This window comes from Adiantum capillus-veneris, chromosome 1 (genome assembly GCF_014529385.1).
Source record: "Adiantum capillus-veneris isolate H3 chromosome 1, ASM1452938v2, whole genome shotgun sequence".
Taxonomy (NCBI): domain Eukaryota; kingdom Viridiplantae; phylum Streptophyta; class Polypodiopsida; order Polypodiales; family Pteridaceae; genus Adiantum; species Adiantum capillus-veneris.
This window is the reverse complement of record NC_140931.1, coordinates 189177170-189199805: the sequence shown is the minus strand read 5'-3', so window position 1 is coordinate 189199805 and position 22636 is coordinate 189177170. Positions and strand designations below refer to the sequence as shown.

At 46.1% G+C, this 22636-nt stretch overlaps 1 protein-coding gene across 1 annotated transcript; it reads left to right on the top strand.

The window, feature by feature from the left end:
- The first annotated feature begins 135 nt into the window (after positions 1 to 135).
- Positions 136 to 22554, top strand: LOC147466197 (cell number regulator 6-like). Its single transcript, XM_086524585.1, has 4 exons — positions 136 to 351; positions 21285 to 21399; positions 21528 to 21793; positions 21872 to 22554. The coding sequence occupies exons 1-4, from the start codon at positions 238 to 240 to the stop codon at positions 22079 to 22081; spliced, it is 705 nt and encodes a 234-aa protein (XP_086380711.1). The 5' UTR covers positions 136 to 237; the 3' UTR covers positions 22082 to 22554.
- Positions 22555 to 22636: the final 82 nt, after the last annotated feature.

Sequence of the window (22636 nt, the reverse complement as noted above, 5' to 3'; positions counted from 1 at the left end):
TAAAGGATAGAAAAAGTGGTAAAAGATACAAGAAAATAGTTCAAAATTCCTGCAAATTGTAAAAATTTCAAATTGCATCTAGCCGTCTAGGAAAAAAGGCTACACTAATCGTGGGCGTCCACTGAAGTTTCGGACATTTGTCCACCCAACGCTGCACCCACAAACACAATCGCGCGCGCTGTCGAACGCACTCTTGCGCGACAACCCGCACTCACTCACGCACTCACGCATTGAGCTATGGCGACAGAAGATGGTAACAATCCGTCCCGTTATGTTAAGCTTGTGAAGGAGCAGGAAGCTTCTGAAGACATCAGACAAGGCGAGCTCAACCAACCCATGCCCGTTCCCGAGGTTTGTGTTGTTGCTTTGAAGTAGCTGACGATCTGTGTTTAAACGCACAACTGTCTTTGAAATTTGGCTTACATATATTGATTGCCTTATACAGAGGTATCTTTTCGTAGGATTATACGAGTGTGTGCGATCTCCATTTTTGTGCTTATAGATGCATTTGCCTGTCACACGTCATTCATCTTCCTGTTTATAGCAGATCAAACTTCGCGGGCATCGCAAAGTGATAGCATATATTTTCTCTGCTATCAGCTGTAATCAGATAGTCTATTGTAGTCGTGACTAACTGTAGATCTGAGTGGCGCTTAGCAGACTCAATGTAGAAAGATCAATTGCATTTACTGAGTGTCGCTGGTCAATGGGGCACCATTGAAGCTGAGTATATTTTTCTCTCAGTCTTGTAGCCCTCCTTGTTTCTTCCTTTTACAACAGAAACTTGAAGTTGGTCTTACAAGGTACATAGGAATCCAGAGAGAGAGGTAGATTGAATGATGCATCAGTCAGTTATTATGTTGCGATCCTGTGTCTTAAGAAAAGAGGCCATCTTCCTTTTCCTTTAGAAGCAATGCGAATTGTGCAAACAATAGAGGATAGATGTCAAGTGCACATGGCTCTACATGCCATATGGACATTCTACTACTATTACTTCTTCAGAGCCAAGGTTAGTCTATTGATTCGGCAACTTTGTGACCATATTTGCAAGAGCTGCATGTCCCAAAAATTTCATAGATTAGATTAGGTTTTTCTTTTTTGGAACCCTCTTTGCATGAATGGTTTCACACGTGTTTGATGGGTGTTGTTAAACTTTGGTGGGCATCTGGCAACATCGGTAGGCAGCCGTTTGTTTGCAAACCTCAAGGTCAGTTCCATGAGTATAAAGCAGCCATTCCCTTGTCAAAGGTGCAACGGAAAAGGGTTAATCGGGTGATGAACTTGTTTGCAACCGTGAGCAAACCTCCTCTCCGTACTGGGCAGCCAATAGATCTCGGATCCATCACGATGGATCTCGTCGTCAAGCTCCTAGTGCGTACCGGCCACCGAAGGGGCATGAGAACTCACCGCAAGCAATGCCACATCGAAAAGGGTGTGCACAAGGCTGGAAGAGGGAGCGCTAGCAAGAGAGGGTGATCGCAAGTGAAAAACGTCAGGGAGAGAGAGATCGATGGTGGAGAGAACACTACTAAGTGTTGCCTCACACACCGAAACGCTAGAGAGAGGGTGTAGCCTAAAACATTGGATCTCTGCACCGCACAACATAGGCCAAAAGTACAAGGGGAGGGGTTGCATATATAGCCAAATCTAAGATTTGCCCCACCTAGTGCAAAACCCAACGATCCTTATAAATGGCTAATAAATGATAATAAATATGTAAACTCACTGAAAGTGACCTGACACACATATTTAGTAGCACACTGCAAAGCACTCAAGACTCTGACCCTGAGAAATCCTAAGAACGGGGTTCCCGCCTCATGTTAGCCTATCGGGTTATCGCCGAGTACAAGTACGTCTACCTTAGATACGGCCGGGCATAGCCACAAAACAGGCCTCACTCCCTAATCTGCTCTTGGAGATATTGGAGCTACCACTAGACAGGAAACTGAACTCTTAACACCCTCTCTTAGCTCCTGGATGGGAAACAAGTCCAAGGGAGTTGGCATGAGAGAATAATGTCACCTGTGGAAGAGGTTTGGTGAAGATGTCAGTAGGGTTGTCCCGAGTCGGGATATACTCTAGTTGGATAGAGCCATCCTTGATCTTCTCATGAACAAAATGGTACTGTATCTCTATATGCTTGGTCTGGGCATGGAACACCGGATTCCTCACAATGGCTATATAACCTTGGTTGTCAGAGTACAAGATGGTCGTCTGCTGGGGAAATCCCATCTTCAAAAGTAGCCTCCGTATCCAAACTGACTTACATGTAGCACTGTAAACGGCTCGGTACTCTGCCTTTGTGGAAGATAAGGCAATTGTAGGCTGTTTCTTGCTGCTCCATGAAATTGCTCCTAAGCCAAAAGAAAAGGTGTAACCTATAGTCGACCGTTATCCATCTAGATCTCCACCTCAATCGGAATCACTCCATCCTTGTAGAATGATTTGAGTTTGTACCTCCAGCCGCATAATGTATGCCTAATGACTTGGTCGCTTTACATAACGCAAAGTCCGAAGAGCCTGCTCCAAATGTGACTTGGCGTGTTTTTGCATGAAATATATGAGAAGTCTCATTTGGAAACTGACATCAAACCGGGTGTTGAGAACCCAAATGAGAGAATCAACCAGTTTCCGATACTTAATAGCATCAACTACATTTGGGAGATTATACTGTGGCAACTTCTGATTGGGATTCATAAGGGTTGAGATAGGTTTGCACTCGGTCATACCAAATGCTTCCAACAATTCTTGGATATAGCGCTCCTGGGAGAGAAAGATGGCCCCCGGGCCCCTTTGTCTACCATACCTCCAATCCAAGAAAGTAGTGAAGCAAGCCAAGATCTGTCATCTCAAACTCCTTAACCAAGATCTTGTCACGTGACACATCCCAACCCTATGTGTCCGTGGACAAGCTACACCACAGTAGGGTTCAGTCAGTTCAGTCAAGTCTAGATTAGCAGTGATCTGGCACTTTTGTGAGTCTATTCGTAGACCGTGCATGCCCAGTCACTTAGCATAGATGCATATCCTCCGGTTTGCACACAGCATGATCATCGGAATTCCCATCAGAATCCATTAGCATCAGTTAGGGGAATTTTCCAGTGCATTTAGCCTATTTTCCTATTTATTGGGATTTTCACTTATTATTTTTAAGTGACTTTCCTACAAAAGTAAGTAGGGCAATTTTGCTAAGTTTCTATATAAGCAAACCCAAGTTAGCACTAAATGGCAGAAGAGGCAGCAGGAGCTTCCCGCTCAACAGGCAACTTCTCAGCAGTACCCCCCTGAACCTCTTGGCATTTTTGGACTTCCCCATCCTCGCCTACCCTCCAAGACCTGGCGTTTCAACTTTCTAGCAGTACTTGATCGCCAGCCTCCCAGCACCCTAGCGATTGCAGATCCCTGTTGATCGCCAGCAGATTCATTAGCATCAGCGTTTTTGCTACTTCAGCCATTAGCGTTTTTGTCTTCAACAGGCCAGCGTTTTTGGCAAGGTACAAACTCAGCCAGCGTTTTTGTTTTCAGCCTTCATCAACATCAGATCCACAGCGTTTTCAGCCTACTACACAGTAGCAGATCCCCCCCCCCCCTGTAACTGGCCCGTAGGGCGGTAGGCGTTGGCTTTCACCCGAAATTCTTTACTTTATACACACACACAGAGCACTTTGCAAAGAGAACCTGCGACGGGAGTTAACACTTGAATACACACACGGCTCGGAAGCTAGAATGCTCCGAGCAGATGCCGACAACCTGTAGGCCCCAAAATTGGCGCCCCTTTCAGTATTTCTTTATTCTTTAGGAGGGTAAATTACAAGGTAAGGTCCTGGGAATCCTTCACGTGTATCCACCTAGATACCATTTGATTTGGCCAAATTTCGGCAGCATAACAGCCCCAAAACTTGCGCGAAACCGATTCCCCTGTTGGAACTCGCTTGCACTGTCGTATACCCTCTGATTCCTGTCCAAAAACAGTAAATTCAGCACGCTGTATTTACTGGTTTTTGCCCTGTTTTCAGCCCCAAACAGTCCCCTAACTGTCCTTTGCCAGTGGGGCACGATTCCCAATGATCCTGGCGTCCGTATGGCTGAAAAACAGTCAAATTACAGCGCATACACAGCGCTGATTTTGCACCTGTACGGTGAGGTTATGACCCTCACCAGTGCCTGCTTTGGAGCAGCAGTTAGCTACCCCTGTTCCTGCTCAAGGAGGCTCTTGCCTCAGCACAAAAGCATGAACCCACACAACTGTACATCAGTCAAATGAGTAGCCCTCTTGTGGGGCATCACATAACTGCACGTAGGGGAGAAAGAGAGCAGTATGTAGCGTGCGGGGCATCACTCCCGTCACCATACTGTGCATAGAGGGCAAGGTAAGCATTCCATAGCTTCTGTACCTGTTACAATCCGCCTGTGGCTGAAAATGGCGCCCCCTTTGATGATATGCAGCTCGTTTTTGCCTCCCAGAGTGGCAGAATCGCTCACAAGCCGACACGTCGCCCAGTTTCCGAGTTTGGGCTTTCCCTGCTAAAAATATCTCAACTGGTGCGTCAGTTGACTTCGCGGCAGAGTTGTAAAGTGTTCCCCTAGTCATACCGAAGGTAATGACGCGAACACATTTCGTGGCCCAAAATAGCAGTTCCCTAAATTTTAGGAGATGCTTCCGTTGGGCTCCCACTGGTCTTCTGACCATCTATCCTCATTGGGACCGCATCCAAAAATGCAATGTGGCCCAACTGTTGGATACTTTTTGTTGGAAGTCCCACCTTGACTTTACGCCTTAATTGAGTTCACTTCCTAGTATCCACCAACTTGCTAAGTGCGATGGGGGGACCTATATGATCTTGCTCTGAGCCTAGACATCTTCTTACCATACGAATTCCAGTGCCGACCACTTCCCGTCTGCGGGTGAATCTACCGTTCACATTGGCCATACAATGTCCGACCGTTTGCTACTTCAAGAAGAGGGTCTTAAACAAATAAAATAAACCCCATTGGAAAGAAACCAACAACCAAGGTTAGCAGTTGCCACATCTCTGTGACATGGTTAATAACTGCCACGTCCTCGTGACATACCCCCCTCTTGAAATCGCAAACGTCCTCGATTGCATACCATAAATACACGCCACTGATGATCTTGTGCTATTAACACTCTTTTATCATCGCATGTATCCGCAAGAAAGGTCGTAACATACATAGATACAAATGACTTAATGAGGCCTTCATACTTTTGCCATTTCCATCTATGGCACTGAATTCATATGTACATTTGATGTACTAGCTCTATCATTACCCCTCCTTTGCACACGTTGGGTTAGGGCATAAGTAGGCTGTAACCCAAAGGCTTCAAGGTAAAGCTGCAATACATTTGGTGACTCTGACAGTTCATGCTCTTCCATCCACTTTGCATCCATAGGCGGATAGTTCTTGAACTTCACTAAATAGCGTCTTGCAACTTGTCCTTTAACTTTTCTGTCCTTATGTGCCAAAACTTGCTCAGGTACCAGGATCTCATCAAGTTCCTCAACTTCTGGCTGATCCTCAACTGGCATATCTTCTGGCACATCACCCACGAAGGGTCTTAGAAGACTCACGTGAAACGCATTATGAATCTTCCACGCATCAGGCAATTTCAGCCTGTAAGCCACATCGCTGATCTTGTCAAGCACTTGAAAAGGCCCATAGTAACGCATGCTGAGCTTAGGAAACAACCGTTCCTTACCCTTCATCTTCTTTAACCTTGCCTTTTCGAACCTTAAAAGAACCCAATCACCAGGTGATAGTAGCAATTCACGACGGTGACGATCAGCAGCCTTTTTCTGTTTTGCCTGAGTCTTCTCCAAGGCAACTTTAATCTTCTTATACATCTCATCCAAGTTCTCAACATATCGATCTGCCTCAAAGATCTTGTCCTTTGTATGCAAAATGGGAGGAACCTTTTTGCCGCCTTCAACAATTTCAAAAGGTGCTTTGCCAGTAGACGAATGCACTGTATTATTGTACGCATACTCAAGCGTAGGCAAATACTGTTCCCACTTGTTCTTATTATCTGACACATAGCATTTCAGCAGATCTAAGACAGTAGAATTGGCCTCTTCTGACTGTCCATCAGTTTGTGGATGAAACGAAGACGAGAACTTGAGCGTAGTACCCATGTTCTCAAACAATCCTCTCCAGAACAAACTGGTCATGCGAGGATCACGATCATTGATAATCGATTGTGGCATACCATGGTACTTAAACACATTGTACATGAACAAGCGTGCCATCTGATCAGATTTTATCTTCTTCCTGACAGGGATAAAATGGGCCTGCTTGCTGAACCTGCAGATAATGGTCCATATACCATCATTCCCTGTTGGTGTCCTTGGAAGATCAAAGATAAAGTCCATTGCAATGCTTTCCCATGGCTTATCCGGAATCGGCAGTGGTTGTAACAACCCTGGTGCCTTTTGCCTGTCAAACTTGACCTTTTGGCAAACTATGCATGCTCGCACAAAGGCATCCACATCTCTCCTCAAGGTAGGCCAATAGAAGAACGTCTCTACCGCTTTAACTGTTGCATCAATGCCACGATGCCCTGCATACGGTGGGACATGACTCTCTTCCATGACCTTATGTCGCAGTGGCCTAGTGACACAAAGTCTGCCATGCATCATCATAAAACCATCTCTGAGGAGGTAGTGCTCGTGATGTTGCCCCTCTTGTAACTGTTCAAAGATCCTTGCAAAATCTTCATCAGCAATATATTGTTCCTTCATGTCATCTAACTCATGATGATAAGGAATTGACACAGCTGAAATTTGTGGCTTTCTTGATAACGCATCAGCCACAACATTCTTCTTGCCTTCCACATGCATAATCTGGAAGTGGAACATGGAAAGAATGTTTGCCCATCGCATATGCTTTTCGGATAACTTTGACTGTGTCAAGAAGTATCGCAAGGTCTGATGATCTGTTTGGACAACAAAATAAGCACCTAAGAGGTAGTGCTTCCAGCTAGAAAGCGCATGAATCACGGCCAAGAGCTCTTTCTCATAGACTTGCATAGTCCTCTCTGGCCCTTGCAAAATTCGGCTTTCATAGGCTACTACCCGTCCATCTTGCATTAGCACTGCTCCGATGCTACTGCCACACGCGTCACATTGGACCACAAATGACTTCCTGAGATCTGGCAAAACAATAACTGGATCTGAAGTCAACTTTTCCTTTAAGAGACTAAAAGCTGAAATCTCTTTTTGGGTCCATCTGAAAGTGACCTCTTTCTTTTGCAATGCGTGAAGAGGCGATGCTATCTCTGCAAAATTTCTGATAAACCTTCTATAGTAGGAACACAATCCCAAGAAGCTTCTGACATCGTGCACAGTCTTCAAGTCTGGCCATGTCTTGATAGCTTCGACCTTTGCGGGATCCATTCTTACACCATCCTTTGAGACTATGTGGCCCAGAAAGTGGATCTCTTCAAGGAAGAATTCACTTTTCTTAGGATTGACAAGCAACCTGTGACTGCGCAGCTCTTCGAACACAATGGTCAAGTGACGCCTATGCTCCTCTTCATTCTTCGAATACACAATCATGTCATCGAAGAATGTTCCAACAAACTGTTGATGCGAGCGGAAAATCCGGTCCATCATTCTGTTGAACGTGGCTGGAGCATTTGTTAGCCCAAACGGCATCACTAGAAACTCATAAAGACCAAATGTCGTTCTAAACGCAGTCTTGTGCACATCCTCTGGGCTTATACGAATCTGATGGTACCCACTCTTCAGGTCTATCCTGCTGAAAATTGCAGCACCCTCTAAACGATCGAGAATATCATCAATGCGAGGAATAGGAAACCTATTCTTGATGGTATTCTTATTCAACGCACGGTAATCAATACACATGCGCCATGAGCCATCCTTCTTCTGCACTAGGAGCACTGGGGAGCAAAAGGGTGAAGAACTAGGCTGAATCAGCCCCTTCTCTAATAACTCCTCAACCTGGCCCATAATCTCTTTCTGCTGCGCCGCACTAACCCTGTAGGGAGGTCTATTTGGTGGGCTACACCTTGGCACCAAATCTATCCGATGGTCCTCAGGTCTCTCTGGCGGTAATTGCGACGGTAATGAATCAGAAAAACAGTCACTAAACTTTTGCAAAAATGCTGACCTTTCTTTATCTAACACAGATAAATTTGACTGATCCCTATCTGAGACATCACGTGCAAAAATCAAGTACACAGAAAGATGATTCTTTATTACAGAAGTGATAGCAGAAGCAGATACAATAGGGACTGACTCTCCTTTAAGCTTTACATCCAAGATGTGAGTTTTGCCCCTATGCTGTACAGTGATCTTTTTGTTGTAGGCATCCAAGACTCCATGCACTCGGAACATCCACGGGATCCCCAACAAGGCGTCACAACCTTCGAGCGGCATGATGTAAAACTCTTCAGTGTCCACATACGACTGAATATGCAGACGCAGTTTTCCAATGATGGGAGTAACACACTCTGAGTGGCCAGGACATGCCAACCCTGCCTCTGCTGTGTACCCCATCTCTTCAGCTTTGATGCCGAGCTTCATAGCTAACTCTGGTGAGATAAAGTTGGCTTTGGCACCTGGATCAAAGAAGATGAGTGCCGTCTGATCCCTAACTTTACCCCATGCCTTGCATAACTCACTGGCATCTGTGCTGGGTCTGTCACCCACCATGTCTGGCACTAAACCTGCCGTGGGTTTTGGCTTCTTGCCTTTCTGGTCTTCTTTATCCTCTGAGTCAGCTGGCCTTTTCCTTTGTGGACAATTGATAGAAATATGACCAGGCTGCTCGCATATAAAGCATTTGTTCTCAGCCATTAGGACCTTCTTTTTCTCGAGCGACTTGCGCACAAAAGGCTTCCTTTTCTGTTTCTTTGCCTGCGCTCCAGAAGTCCCAGCTGAATCCTTGTCCTTGGTGGCCTTTTCTGACCCCTGTGACGCATCAGGAGCCGTCTTCACAAAGGGCTTCTTCGCTGAATTTTTCTTTTGCTGCCCTCCTTTATCACTGCTCGGAAATCCACTGTCCTCTCCTTTCAACAGGGCAAGACCAGTGTTCGCAACTTCCATAAGCTGAGTAAGGGTAGCCACTCTGTTCTTTGTACAGTAATCACGAAGCCCTTTAGGCAGCCCACAACAATACTTCTCTATCTGCTCTGTCAATGGCACAAATCTGTAGGAGGTCACTGAGAGTAATGCTTTACAAAACCTCCTATTGTACTCCAGCAAGCTCTTGCACGAAGCTGCCGTAAGCTGGTGCCAATCTGTCAAGACATCGGCTTCAAATTCATTTGATAGCCAAGCAGATGCAAACATTTGCTTGAAGTAAACCCAAGTGGCGGGTGCCTGTCCTTGCATTAACAATGTCGTCCACCATGTAAGCGCATTGTCCTTTAAGAAAGTGGCAGCTTTCCTGACCTTCGAGGCCTCTGTAAAATTCCCTCCCGCATAAGCTGTATCAAACTGCTGGAGGAAAGTGAGTGCCTTTGTCTTATCCTCGAAACCACTGAAGGTACTGAACTTTACCGCTGCACCACCTTCTTTGTAAGCCTTCGGCTTCTCTAGTGCCCCCAAGTTGTCATACGGGATGGTCTGCAACATGGGCACTGTAGTAGGCATGATCGGCACGTGTTGGCCATTCACATTTTGCGTCAGAGGTGCGATATCTGGCTGCTGTCCAGAAAAACCAGCCATGCCAAAATGACCCTGTGGCACCCCAAACTGGCCCTGGTTGCCGTGGAAACCTTGCTGCATGCCGATAGTACCATACATGGGGTTTGGCATGATGCCTTGCATACCCCCGAACACTGTTCCTGGCAGGTACGGCTGACTTCCAGACGCATAACCAGCCATACTTTGGAACACTGATCCACCCCCGAAATACCCAGGATGTACCGTGGGTGGTGGAAAAACTGAGTGCATAGCCTGGTATCCAGCTCCCTGTCCATTCAAGACAGCATGCTGGCTCTGAAAGGTGGCGGGCTGAACTGGCATAACCTGTGGAATAGGCGTTCTAGCCACCTGTTCAAGCACGGGAGGAACCTGCTTTGGAGCCCCCGACTCCGCAACATGCGAGTGTTCCCTTTCCTCCTGCGCCTCATGAAGTACCTGGGCTTGAGCTTCAACAAGCTCCGTACGTGGCGTAGGTTGCCTATTTTGATGTTGCACTGGTGGCGCTTACAAGAATTCCATAAACCTCGGATTCTGCACCAGCTGCGAAAAGACATTCACCGCGGCAACTAACTGAGTCTTAAACGCATCATCCTCGAGTTGCCCTGTCATAAAGCCCTGTACTACTGGAGGGACATTCACGTTGACAGGAGGCACAGACTGACGTGGCCGTGAGCTCTCGCCAATCTCAAAAACCATAGGAATCTCCTGCCTGTCCTTTGGAGAGGAACCCTCTTCCATAATTCCCTTCCCCTTGTCGGCCATAGTGTAATCCCCGCGTTCTTGCAATGTGTGTCTTTACCCTGAACAATCCAGGCTCACTCTTTGAGGAAAAAGTGATTGATATCCCGGCAATGGAACCATGTAACCGGCCCGTAGGGCGGTAGGCGTTGGCTTTCACCCGAAATTCTTTACTTTATACACACACACAGAGCACTTTGCAAAGAGAACCTGCGACGGGAGTTAACACTTGAATACACACACGGCTCGGAAGCTAGAATGCTCCGAGCAGACGCCGACAACCTGTAGGCCCCAAAATTGGCGCCCCTTTCGGTATTTCTTTATTCTTTAGGAGGGTAAATTACAAGGTAAGGTCCTGGGAATCCTTCACGTGTATCCACCTAGATACCATTTGATTTGGCCAAATTTCGGCAGCATAACAGCCCCAAAACTTGCGCGAAACCGAATCCCCTGCTGGAACTCGCTTGCACTGTCGTATACCCTCTGATTCCTGTCCAAAAACAGTAAATTCAGCACGCTGTATTTACTGGTTTTTGCCCTGTTTTCAGCCCCAAACAGTCCCCTAACTGTCCTTTGCTAGTGGGGCACGATTCCCAATGATCCTGGCGTCCGTATGGCTGAAAAACAGTCAAATTACAGTGCATACACAGCGCTGATTTTGCACCTGTACGGTGAGGTTATGACCCTCACCAGTGCCTGCTTTGGAGCAGCAGTTAGCTACCCCTGTTCCTGCTCAAGGAGGCTCTTGCCTCAGCACAAAAGCATGAACCCACACAACTGTACATCAGTCAAATGAGTAGCCCTCTTGTGGGGCATCACATAACTGCACGTAGGGGAGAAAGAGAGCAGTATGTAGCGTGTGGGGCATCACTCCCGTCACCATACTGTGCATAGAGGGCAAGGTAAGCATTCCATAGCTTCTGTACCTGTTACAATCCGCCTGTGGCTGAAAATGGCGCCCCCTTTGATGATATGCAGCTCGTTTTTGCCTCCCAGAGTGGCAGAATCGCTCACAAGCTGACACGTCGCCCAGTTTCCGAGTTTGGGCTTTCCCTGCCAAAAATATCTCAACTGGTGCGTCAGTTGACTTCGCGGCAGAGTTGTAAAGTGTTCCCCTAGTCATACCGAAGGTAATGACGCGAACACATTTCGTGGCCCAAAATAGCAGTTCCCTAAATTTTAGGAGATGCTTCCGTTGGGCTCCCACTGGTCTTCTGACCATCTATCCTCATTGGGACCGCATCCAAAAATGCAATGTGGCCCAACTGTCGGATACTTTTTGTTGGAAGTCCCACCTTGACTTTACGCCTTAATTGAGTTCACTTCCTAGTATCCACCAACTTGCTAAGTGCGACGGGGCGACCTATATGATCTTGCTCTGAGCCTAGACATCTTCTTACCATACGAATTCCAGTGCTGACCACTTCCCGTCTGCGGGTGAATCTACCGTTCACATTGGCCATACAATGTCCGACCGTTTGCTACTTCAAGAAGAGGGTCTTAAACAAATAAAATAAACCCCATTGGAAAGAAACCAACAACCAAGGTTAGCAGTTGCCACATCTCTGTGACATGGTTAATAACTGCCACGTCCTCATGACACCCCCCCCCCCCCCCCCAGATTGGTTGCAGATGTTCCCCCATTTTCAGCCATAAAAACGCAGCCAAAACAGTCATTTTCAGCCACCGAAACAGTCCCGAAATTCAGTAGTTAGAAGATCTCAGATTTCAGCCATCGTTGTCGTCATCGGCATAGACCAAGTTGCATAGTCCATTGCATACGCATTGTACACCTTTGTGCAATCAAGACATAGACCACTCTCGCCGACGAGAGTGGGGCCTTCGGAGGAGGGTTTTACAACCTCTCGGGTGTCGTATCTCTTCTCTCTCCTTCTCTCAGTCTCATTCACTTGCACGCACAATATCCACTCACTTTGTTCATGATCATAGCACTCTCCATAAGACGGAAAGCTCTCTCTTTCCCTAAGAACTAAAAGGAACCTTGAGCAATAAAGATCACTAATCTTGAGGAAATACAACATTCATTCCGCTGCACCTAACATTGGTATCAGAGCTTTGGAAGTGTTCTGCATTACTCAAGGAAAGAACCACAAGAATTTTTTTTTGCTTGTTGCGATCGCACGAACCCAAGTTTACTTGGGCGTGGCGATTCCTAATCGTGTTTTGTTGAAGAGTGACAGGAATCCCAAGAAAGAAGGGCTTGTCCAGCCTTCCCTTGTGTCTCTTTTCACTCATTGAGAGCGGACCGTGCACTTAGCGGCCGGCCAATCGACGTGAGGTGGGAAAAAGCAACCTTGGTGTGAGCGCAAGGCCACCAAGGGGTGCGCCCGCAGAAAAGGGTAGAACTTGGGTGAAGAGAAGATCCTTCTCCAACGCGATTTGCAAACGAAAGAAAACCTCAAGAACCCAAGACCCCCAAGAACCCAAGTTCCTCGTGAACGTAAGAACCCAAGATCCGCAAGAACCCAAGTTCCTCGTGGACTTAAGAACCCAAGACCCCGAAGAACCCACAAGAAGCTACGACTTCAGAATGATCATCACTCGAAGCGGAATGGATACTTCACTTGGAAGTGATGAGCATGAGAGAGGCAAAGAAGAATTTTCCCCACTAGGAGGTTTTTCTGACCCTTCCCCATCTACGACACCGATTGCACTTACTCCTATGGAGGCTTTCGACAAGAGGATGATTGACAAGAAGTTAGCAGACAAAGGAAGAGATGCCGAACGAAAAGCAGAAATAGAGCGTGACTACGAGGAAAAGATGGCAGCCATAGAGCGTCAGTCCCAAGAAAGAATGACAGCCATAGCGCGTAAGAGCGTGTAAGCACGCTTGGAAGCCAAAGCAAGAAAAGCAGAAATGGAACGCAGACACGCAGAGAACCAAGCAAGACAAGCAAAATTTTATCGCGAGAACAAAGCGCTCAAAGAACAGAGCGACCGACAGAACAAAGAGATGTTGCGACTTTTTTCTCAAGTACAGGCGTACTTTGCACAGAATCGAGAAAAGGAGACTCTCTCAGTCTCTTGTTCTCCTAAGCATGATACACAGGATTTGCATGATTGTGTGAAGCATGATGATGATTTGATTGACAATGATAAGCATGATGATTTGGATGACAAAGATAAGCATGATGATTTGAATGATATTGCCAAGCATGATGATTTGGATACCAATGACAAGCATGATGAGTTGCATGAAGATGATGTGATTGTTCAAAAGGATGATGTGTTAGTGGATGCTTTTTCTAGCGAAGTTAACCTCGTTGCAGATTTGGGCACTCATGAAGGATCGATCTTGGCTCTCCAGCCTAGGTCAACAGAACCCCCTCAGAAAGAATCCACTCAAGAAGAACCCCGTCAGGAAGAACAGATCTTGGCTCTCGAGCCTTGGTCCAAAGAACCATCACAGGAAGTATTGTGTGTTCGCATGATTGATACGCACGCATTGTTCGAGTGTTTCATTCGTGAAGGTTTCTTGTATTTTAGTCAGCATCGTATGTGATCCCTTTTCCTAGGCATGACATATTGTATGTTGAGCACGTTTCTCTCATGGATGAGCACGAATGTATGCGGATTGTTCATGAAAAGTTGAAAAGTTTGTATGTAAGGAAGTCGCATTCCATGTCTCTTCCTTGGCATGACACAGTTTTCGAAAGAGCACATGATAGTATGAGCACCAAGCATGGGCATTTCCATTGTGATTTGCCACAATTGATTGATTTCGGTCAAACAGAAAAGATTCGATCTCATTGTTTGCATGTGTTTGATGAACGGGTTGTCACTTCATCTATTTGTTCATCTACATGGCATACACAGTCTTTAGCAAAGACAAGATTTTTTTCCTTCACTTTACATGGAATGGGTATGTTCATGGTTTTGTGTTGGAGATGGTTTCAGGAATTTTCAGCTATGGAGATTCTTGAAGACGAAAGAAGCAGGACTCTACACGAAGTTGAAGCAAGAAAGGAGATTCAGAAGACTTTGTGTCGCTTTCGGCGCGGCCCAAAGAAGCAAGCGTTGCAGACCTTTATGAAGTTCAAGTACCGCACGACCCACACATCAGAGTGGGCCGGCGAAGAGTCCCTTCCAGGATTCCGGATGCTGCTGGCGATCTCCCTCGACGCCATACAGTTCGGTACCAGTACCTCACTTTGAAAAGGAGGGGATGTCACGTGACACATCCCAACCCTATGTGTCCGTGGACAAGCTACACCACAACAGGGTTCAGTCCGTTCAGTCAAGTCTAGATTAACAGTGATCTGGCACTTTTGTGAGTCTATTCGTAGACCGTCCATGCCCAGTCACTTAGCATAGATGCATATCCTTCGGTTGCACAGAGCATGATCATCGGAATTCCCACTAGAATCCATTAGCATCAGTTAGGGCAATTTTCCAGTGCATTTAGCCTATTTTCCTATTTATTGGGATTTTCACTTATTATTTTTAAGTGACTTTCCTACAAAAGTAAGTAGGGCAATTTTGCTAAGTTTCTATATAAGCAAACCCAAGTTAGCACTAAATGGCAGAAGAGGCAGCAGGAGCTTCCCGCTCAACAGGCAACTTCTCAGCAGTACCCCCCAGAACCTCTTGGCGTTTTTGGACTTCCCCATCCTCGCCTACCCTCCAAGACATGGCGTTTCTAGCAGTACTTGATCGCCAGCCTCCCAGCACCCTAGCGATTGCAGATCCCTGTTGATCGCCAGCAGATTCATTAGCATCAGCGTTTTTGCTACTTCAGCCATTAGCGTTTTTGTCTTCAACAGGCCAGCGTTTTTGGCAAGGTACAAACTCAGCCAGCGTTTTTGTTTTCAGCCTTCATCAACATCAGATCCACAGCGTTTTCAGCCTACTACACAGTGGCAGATCCCCCCCAGATTGGTTGCAGATGTTCCCCCATTTTCAGCCATAAAAACGCAGCCAAAACAGTCATTTTCAGCCACGGAAACAGTCCTGAAATTCAGCAGTTAGAAGATCTCAGATTTCAGCCATCGTCGTCGTCGTCGGCATAGACCAAGTTGCATAGTCCATTGCATACGCATTGTACACCTTTGTGCAATCAAGACATAGACCACTCTCGCCGACGAGAGTGGGGCCTTCGGAGGAGGCGAACTAAAAGGAACCTTGAGCAATAAAGATGACTAATCTTGAGGAAATACAACATTCATTCCGCTGCACCTAACAAATCTCCATAGTAGTGCGGATGTGCTCAACATGGCTACTGTTATCACAAGAAAATCGACATAGAGGATAACAAATGTCATCAATTCTCCCTCACAGTAAATGTATAAATCCGGGTCTGCAAAAGATCATCGTGTCACGTGCGCACTTCACTTGCGCCACGTGGACATACTTTTGCCATAGTCTAGCGTCATTCTTAGCGTAGGACCTAGCCTGGCACTTTGTGAGCCTCTAGCGGGACGTGCATGTCCAGGCCGGTCATAGTTGCTTACCCTCTCTTGCACAAGAACAATCATTTCATCATGCAAACTGTTTGTCGCGTGAACCACCTCTTCTAAGTCATTTATGAAAAGTGACTTTTGGAATTCTTTTTTGTAAGTTTGTTCCCAGCATATAATTCCTATAAATGAAACCCATTGGGCACTCACTAGAAGCAGGACACATAAGGGTAGGCAGAGCAGACAAGCACCCACAGGTCTCAGCGTTTTCTCAAGATCAACCTGGCTTTTTCAGTTTTCAGCAGACAGCCCAGCGTTTTCAGATTTCAGCCCTTGGTTGTTACCGCCTTCGTCGTCACCGTCATCATCGACTTAGCCTTCCCTTGCATCATAGCAACAAGTTCGTTGCATCGAGGTTCAACACCTTTGTACCAGATTTGTGCAATCAATAGCATAGACCTCTCTCGCCATCGAGAGAGGGGCCCTTGGAGGAGGGTTTGAGACCCGCTTGTTGTTGTATTCTTCTCTCTGTCTTTCTCTCAGTCTCAACAATTTCATGCACAGTAGCATTCACTTTGTTTGTGATTATTGCATTCTCTCTTTAAACAAACGGAAGGCTCTCCCTTTTGTAAGTAAAAGGAACCCTTGAGCATAGTTTGGAGCACTCATCTTGAGCAATATCAACATTCACTTCCGTTGCACCTTACACTTTGAAAGGAGTACAAAGACAACATCACGACTGAGTACAACATCCTTCTTCTTTGGATCATAAAATTGATATCCCTCAGAAAGATAGTTGTAGCGAACAAAAATCATCCTCCCGGACTTGGGCTCAAACTTCCCTCTCTACTCCTTTGGTACATGGACATAGGCATCGCTCCCAAAAATCCGAAAGTGGGAAAAGTCGTCGGGCTGCTTACCAAAATAGGCTGCAAATGGGTTCTTCTTAGGAACTGAAGAGGTTGGAGATTGGTTTATGGTATGAACTGCCGTCGCAACAAGTGCCTCTGCCCATAAAGACTTTGACAAGTCTCGATGCTCAAGCATGGTCCATGCCATTACTACCACTGTCCTATTCTTCTGCTCCACAACTCCATTCTCTTAAGGTGATCCGGTATTCGCAAGCTCTCGCTTGATGCCATGGTCCGCACAAAACTGAATGAAAGTATTGGAGGTAAACTCCCCGCCTTTGTCCGATCAAATAGTCTTGAACGCTTGATTGCTTTCCTTCTCCACACGAGAGCGCCAATTCTTGAAGAGGCCAAACGCCTTGTACTTGTGCTGTTGAAAGTATACCCAAGAAAGCGGCTGAATTCATCCACCAGCAACATGAAATAGAGAGCCTTGCCGAGAGAAGGGGCTTGCATAGGTCCACAAGGTCGGTGTGAACCAACTCCAAAACGGTAATGCCTCTGTGTGTAGCAAGCCTCTGAATAGATTCTCGATGTTGCTTCCCACGAATGCAAGTAATGCATTTCCCATGCTTACTCCCAACATCCGGTAAGCCTGTAAGCATCTGCTCACGAAAAAGCAAGCTGAAGATCATCGTTGTTCAAATGACCAAATCTATAATGCCAAAGATCACCTGTAGGTATCCGTGACGGTGAAGAAAGAGCATGGAGCCTGTAGAGTCCGTTCTCCACTGAGTCCCCTCCGACCTCCTTACCGGATTGCCGATTCCGAATAGATACCGCATCCTCTGTAAAAATCACCCATATGCCTAGCTTGCACACCTTGTTCACAGACATAAGATGAAATCCCAGCTTCAAAGCATAAAGTATCTTGGAGGTATGCATACCTCCTTTGCCATCGGGTATCAACTCCATAGATCCCTCCCTGTGAATAGGTATCTCAGATTTATCTCCAATGAAGATGGTACCACAGTGTCGTCGCATCTTGGACAAAAGATCCTTCGAAGGTGTCATGTGCCATGATGTACCACTATCTAGAATCAATCACGATCATCTCGACCCGCAAGAGTCCCCACAACCTCCGATGCCCTTGGAGAGTCCCGTGAGGGGAGAATCTCCAAATGAACAAAGGCAGGTAATTGCATCACTGCGGTGAAGAAGTCGAAGCATCACCAACTCGCTTTGGAGTCTGGACACTTTCTCCAATAATGTCTCTTCTCACGCAACTGTTGCAATGCCGCCTTGAAGGCTTCCCGTTTGGCATCACTCTTCTTGTCTTTGGTGGTGTTGCTTTTTTTCTTACCCTTCTGCTTCTTCTTGTTGTTGGAAGAACCGGTCAAGGCTTTAGAGCCTAGCGAGTCAGAGTTTCCTTCAGTCTCATGCGATTGTTTCTTAGAGGGCTTACGTGGCGAGCTACTGACTAGAAGTTCACACCATCGACTTGATATCGAGGAGTACCCTTGCGAATCAACTAGCGTACGAAGTGAGGAGAGCTCAATAAGAAGAGATCATGAGCCAAGTCAACGAGTTGATCCAACCAAGTTCTTCTCCTTTTTGTCCAGTAGTGCTACAAGAAAGTCTATAAAAAACCGCTGACGTGTCAAGCCACTAAAGACCCAAGCCAACTTGTAGATCCCAGTTGAGGGGCCTAAATCCTAGAAGCAGAAGAAGACAAAGGTCTCACCAACTTACAGATCCTCGTCGAGTGGGTCAAACATTCCAACTTATGGGACCTCATCCGATGGAGCCTAATAAAAATAAAGGAGGACCCACACACACATACCAAGCTAGTATAAAAACTGTTGATGTGGCAACAATTGTACGGATTCCCCGCAAATCCCACTAACATGCTGATGTGGCAGACTGTACGGGTAGATCTGTGTTTTCTGCTGATAGGCTGCTAACCTGGCAGTATGGATTTCCGCAAAATGTGCCGGCTGCTTTTGAGCACTTGCTTTTGGGAGAGCACATGCTTTTAGATTGTATGCCTTTCTTGTAAATTGCTTTTGGGCCTAGGGATTATAAATACGAGGGTGTGCTCTCTTCTTTGGCATCTTTGCGGGAGCAGGAGTAGAGCGGAGCCACCTCCGTGTACTGAGTTATCAAAAGGGGCGCCAAGGTTTGGGGCCAGTGCTCTCTTGGAGTGGAACTCCACCACTCCGCGTCTTGTGTGTCTTGCATATTTTTCTGTTTAATTGTTATTGAAGTACTTATATTGTTCTGTCGGTTCTTTTCAGTTGGCACGTGTTGCCCTCCCAATATAGTGGTATCAGAGCTCCAGTCGTGTGCTTTTCTGAGAGGATATTGGTCCTTTTCCAAGAACAAACAGAGCATAATGGCGTTCATGGATTTGGCAGAGTACCTGCGGTTTCTTCTCGACGAGCTTCGCGTCATACTTTGTGGCATCCTAAGCAGAATCTCTCGATGTTGCAAAGTTTCCAACAGTTTCTGAACTACATGTTGCGCCCTCTGATGTCCCAGGTGGTACCCCCTCCTTCGACACCAAAAAGTGCAAGAGCCTCTAATGGACAACCTTCTCAGTTGTCTGTTCCGATTGTGGGAGTCTCCAGGAACATGGTGCAGCCGTCTGACCTTGATCTAGTGCAACCACCGCCATTGCCACCATGTTCCCCACCACCACCTCCACTTGGGTACAATGGTTGGAACCTGTATGGATATCCTTATTATCCATATCCAGGGTATGCACCTAATGGGCCAAAGGATTTCAAGGATGGCGGGAAGACAGTAAGATTTTCCACTTTTTTTTTGGAGTGAAAGATCGGAAGAAAGCCTTACAGTTTTTACAACAATTCGACAACATCTATGCGTTTGGCAATTATATAGAAGAATCAAAGATTTCTTGAGCTGCGGGATTTTTTAAAGATAATACTATGCAGTGGTAGAGTTCAATCGCGACACAACCGCATGTTCCAAGGACTTGGCAAGCCTTCATGAAAATTTTTGCATGTAGTTATATGACCTCCCTGTTTAAAGTCCAGATTTTGTCAGAGTGGAGCAACTTGAAAATGCTTGCCATGGAGACCATGGAAGACTACAACTAAATGTTTCTCGATGTCTACCTTCCTGTGTCTTTCTTCAAATTGACTCCTTTGGAGGACCAATGCGAGGGATACACAATTGGACTTCCATCACCATTACAAGAATACGGTCTCTCCCCCCCGCCCCCTCCCCCCCGCCCCAATCCCCTTGCACATCTCTACCTCTCTCTCATTCTCTCTCTTCAGGGAAAGTAAAAGGAACCATCATTCAAGCCATGTGCCTTTTCCAAGTTACTCAGTACTCTTGGCGCTGATTTGGGATGTCTCCTGGGTGCTCTTCTTCTTGAAACTTGCACAATTCATCAGAATCTTAGAACCTTAGAGATGGCTCAAACATTGGCAATGTAGCAAAGATTTGATGTGTGAGCTTGAATGTTTGCACAGATAGCAACATGTGGTCTATGGAGCTTTAGAGAGAGGGGACTTAAGCGGTTGGTCTGGTAGATGGCGGAAGTCAAGAGTAAGAGGCGATAACTGAGACTAGAATAGATAGTGGAACTTGAGAGTTTAGTTACGAATATATTGTGAAGCTTTAGAGAATGGGAGGTTTGAGCCTTGCGTAATTGGCGGACATGATGGACCTTGCGAGAGAGGAAGCTTGAAAGGGACCCTTCAAAAGGGTGAGAAGCTTGAGCAATGAGCAGAAAATAATGACCCGAGGCTTGAGTCTATTACTCTCTTCAGGCTTGAGAGGTGAAGGCCAGATTGGCAATTATGTAGCCAAAAGAGACCCACCCTCCCCTCTCTTCCCTCTTAAAAGAAAAAAACAAAAAGTGTAAGTGGGTGTGGAGATACACTTCAACCTCTAAAACCTGCCAGACCAAGAGAAAACCTTCCGCATACACCAAGCACATGAGCACAACTTGAAAACTTGAGAATGGGAGCCACACCTGAAATTATGGGACCATAGTTGGTCTGCTAACACTTAGAGGGGGTATTGCAAGCTTGCACAGAGAAGCAACCTCCTAGTTTCCTAAACCCTCAAAGTGCAGTTTGTTGAGAGCATCACGACTTTCTAATAGTTGTGTATAATTTGGGCCAGGCCCACAAACTTTCTAAGCACCAGGATTCTGAATCCCAGCTACTTGCCACCAGCATGGCCATTTACATTTAAGATTTTGCTCCATAAGAAGCCTGTCTGCTGGCTAGAGGAAGGGCTACCTGTGGACGGGAAAAAGCGTCAAATCAATTGCATTTGTCCCATTGAAGCTGTGCAAGTGGCTTCATTTGTCTTCCATCTGTTGTCCTTGGCATTGATCAATCCCACTTCAAGCTGTCTAAACTTGCCGAAGGTCCAAAGACTAATTAATTACAGAGGTGCAACTTGTCAAGCTGTCTCCACCCTCTTGACCTCTGGGTTCAGCAAGTTGCGCACTAACACTCTATCTAGTTGCTGCATGCAATCGAGCTGTGCAGAGTTTTGAGGTCTTTTGTACAACAATATCTCTTATTTTCATACTGTGGGTGCAGCTTATAGTGCACCGCTGTTCAGAGTGTGGCCAACCACTTCCTGAAAGCTATGAACCACCAAGAAGTGAGCCATGGACAACAGGCATTTGTGGGTGTGCAGATGACGTGGAATCTTGTAAGTATTTTTCTGTGTGAAACTTTGAAGCAGCTTCATCATTGTTCTTTACAGGGGGCTGCACAGCAAGTCTGATAGTATTACCTGCGTGCTAATTTTGAGTTGGTTTATTTGCAAAACTGCCTCAGTCTGGCTAGGGCTTGCTTGCCCTTGTGTGCTGTTTGGGAGAAATGTGCAGCAAATGAGAGAGGACATCCCGTGGACGACTCCATGCACGTGCCATGCAATCTTTGTTGAAGGGGGTTTGGCTCTTGCTGCAGCAACTTTGGCTTTTCATGGAGTGAATCCACATACGTCATTCTTGATAGGGGAAGGATTACTCTTTGCCTGGTGGATGTGTGGGATCTATACAGGTTTGTTTAGGCAACAGCTACAAAGGAAGTACCATCTACAAGTAAGAATGTGACTCTTTCAGTTTTGGATCTCTCTAACATGAAGATTGCATCAACATTGAGAGGCAAGGCTTTTGCAGGATTCTCCGTGTGATCCTTGTATGGTGCACTGTTGCATGCATTGGTGTGCCATATGCCAAGAACATAGGGAGATGAAGGGAAGGCTTTCAGACGACGCCATTGAACCCATGACCATGATAAACCCACCAACTCATCAAGAGATGCAAATGCCTGAGAGTCAGCAGGTGGAGCTTGTGAATGGCAAGCAGGACAATGTAGCTGCTCCATAGTTGACATGATGGATGTGGTGTAACAATTGCTCAAATGTTTCTTCTGATGATGGATTTTGAGGCATGTTGGGAGGCGGCAGCTTGGCAGGTTACATGAGTTTGGCCAGGGTTGGAAATTTTGCTGCTGCCCTAGAGTAATGGTGTTAATTCAAGGGTGTGAGCTGCAGTCTAAATTGTTTACCAACATGCTCGGTTGCACTGATTTCAATTCTTTCTTTTTCTATGTTCACGTCTGGGTGACTCATATATTTCTTAAGTGGTATTACTCTCATGACATGATGGAACTGAGTGCAGATTGTTTCCAAGGACATCGCACCCTACGAAGAAAATAATAGCTGGCTGGGCTAGACTTACAGATCTCGTGCATAAAATGGCTGCTTCATTGTGAAGCATTGTGTGCTCAATCTGCGAACACTTGATGCAAATAATTATAGATTCTCATTCAAGCAACATGATCAGCTTGCTTTACATGACCACAGGACTTGGTGCACCCATATTCTCTGACTTTTCTGATTTTATAGAACTCGAGCAATAGGTGTTTTTAGGGTTGATTTG

Bases quoted from the DNA above. Each gene is read 5' to 3' on its own strand.
- LOC147466197 (XM_086524585.1), top strand. From the start codon at position 238: ATGGCGACAGAAGATGGTAACAATCCGTCCCGTTATGTTAAGCTTGTG. The intron at 352-21,284 runs GTTTGTGTTGTT...CTGTGGGTGCAG, and splicing joins AACCCATGCCCGTTCCCGAG to CTTATAGTGCACCGCTGTTC. The intron at 21,400-21,527 runs GTAAGTATTTTT...AAACTGCCTCAG, and splicing joins TGCAGATGACGTGGAATCTT to TCTGGCTAGGGCTTGCTTGC.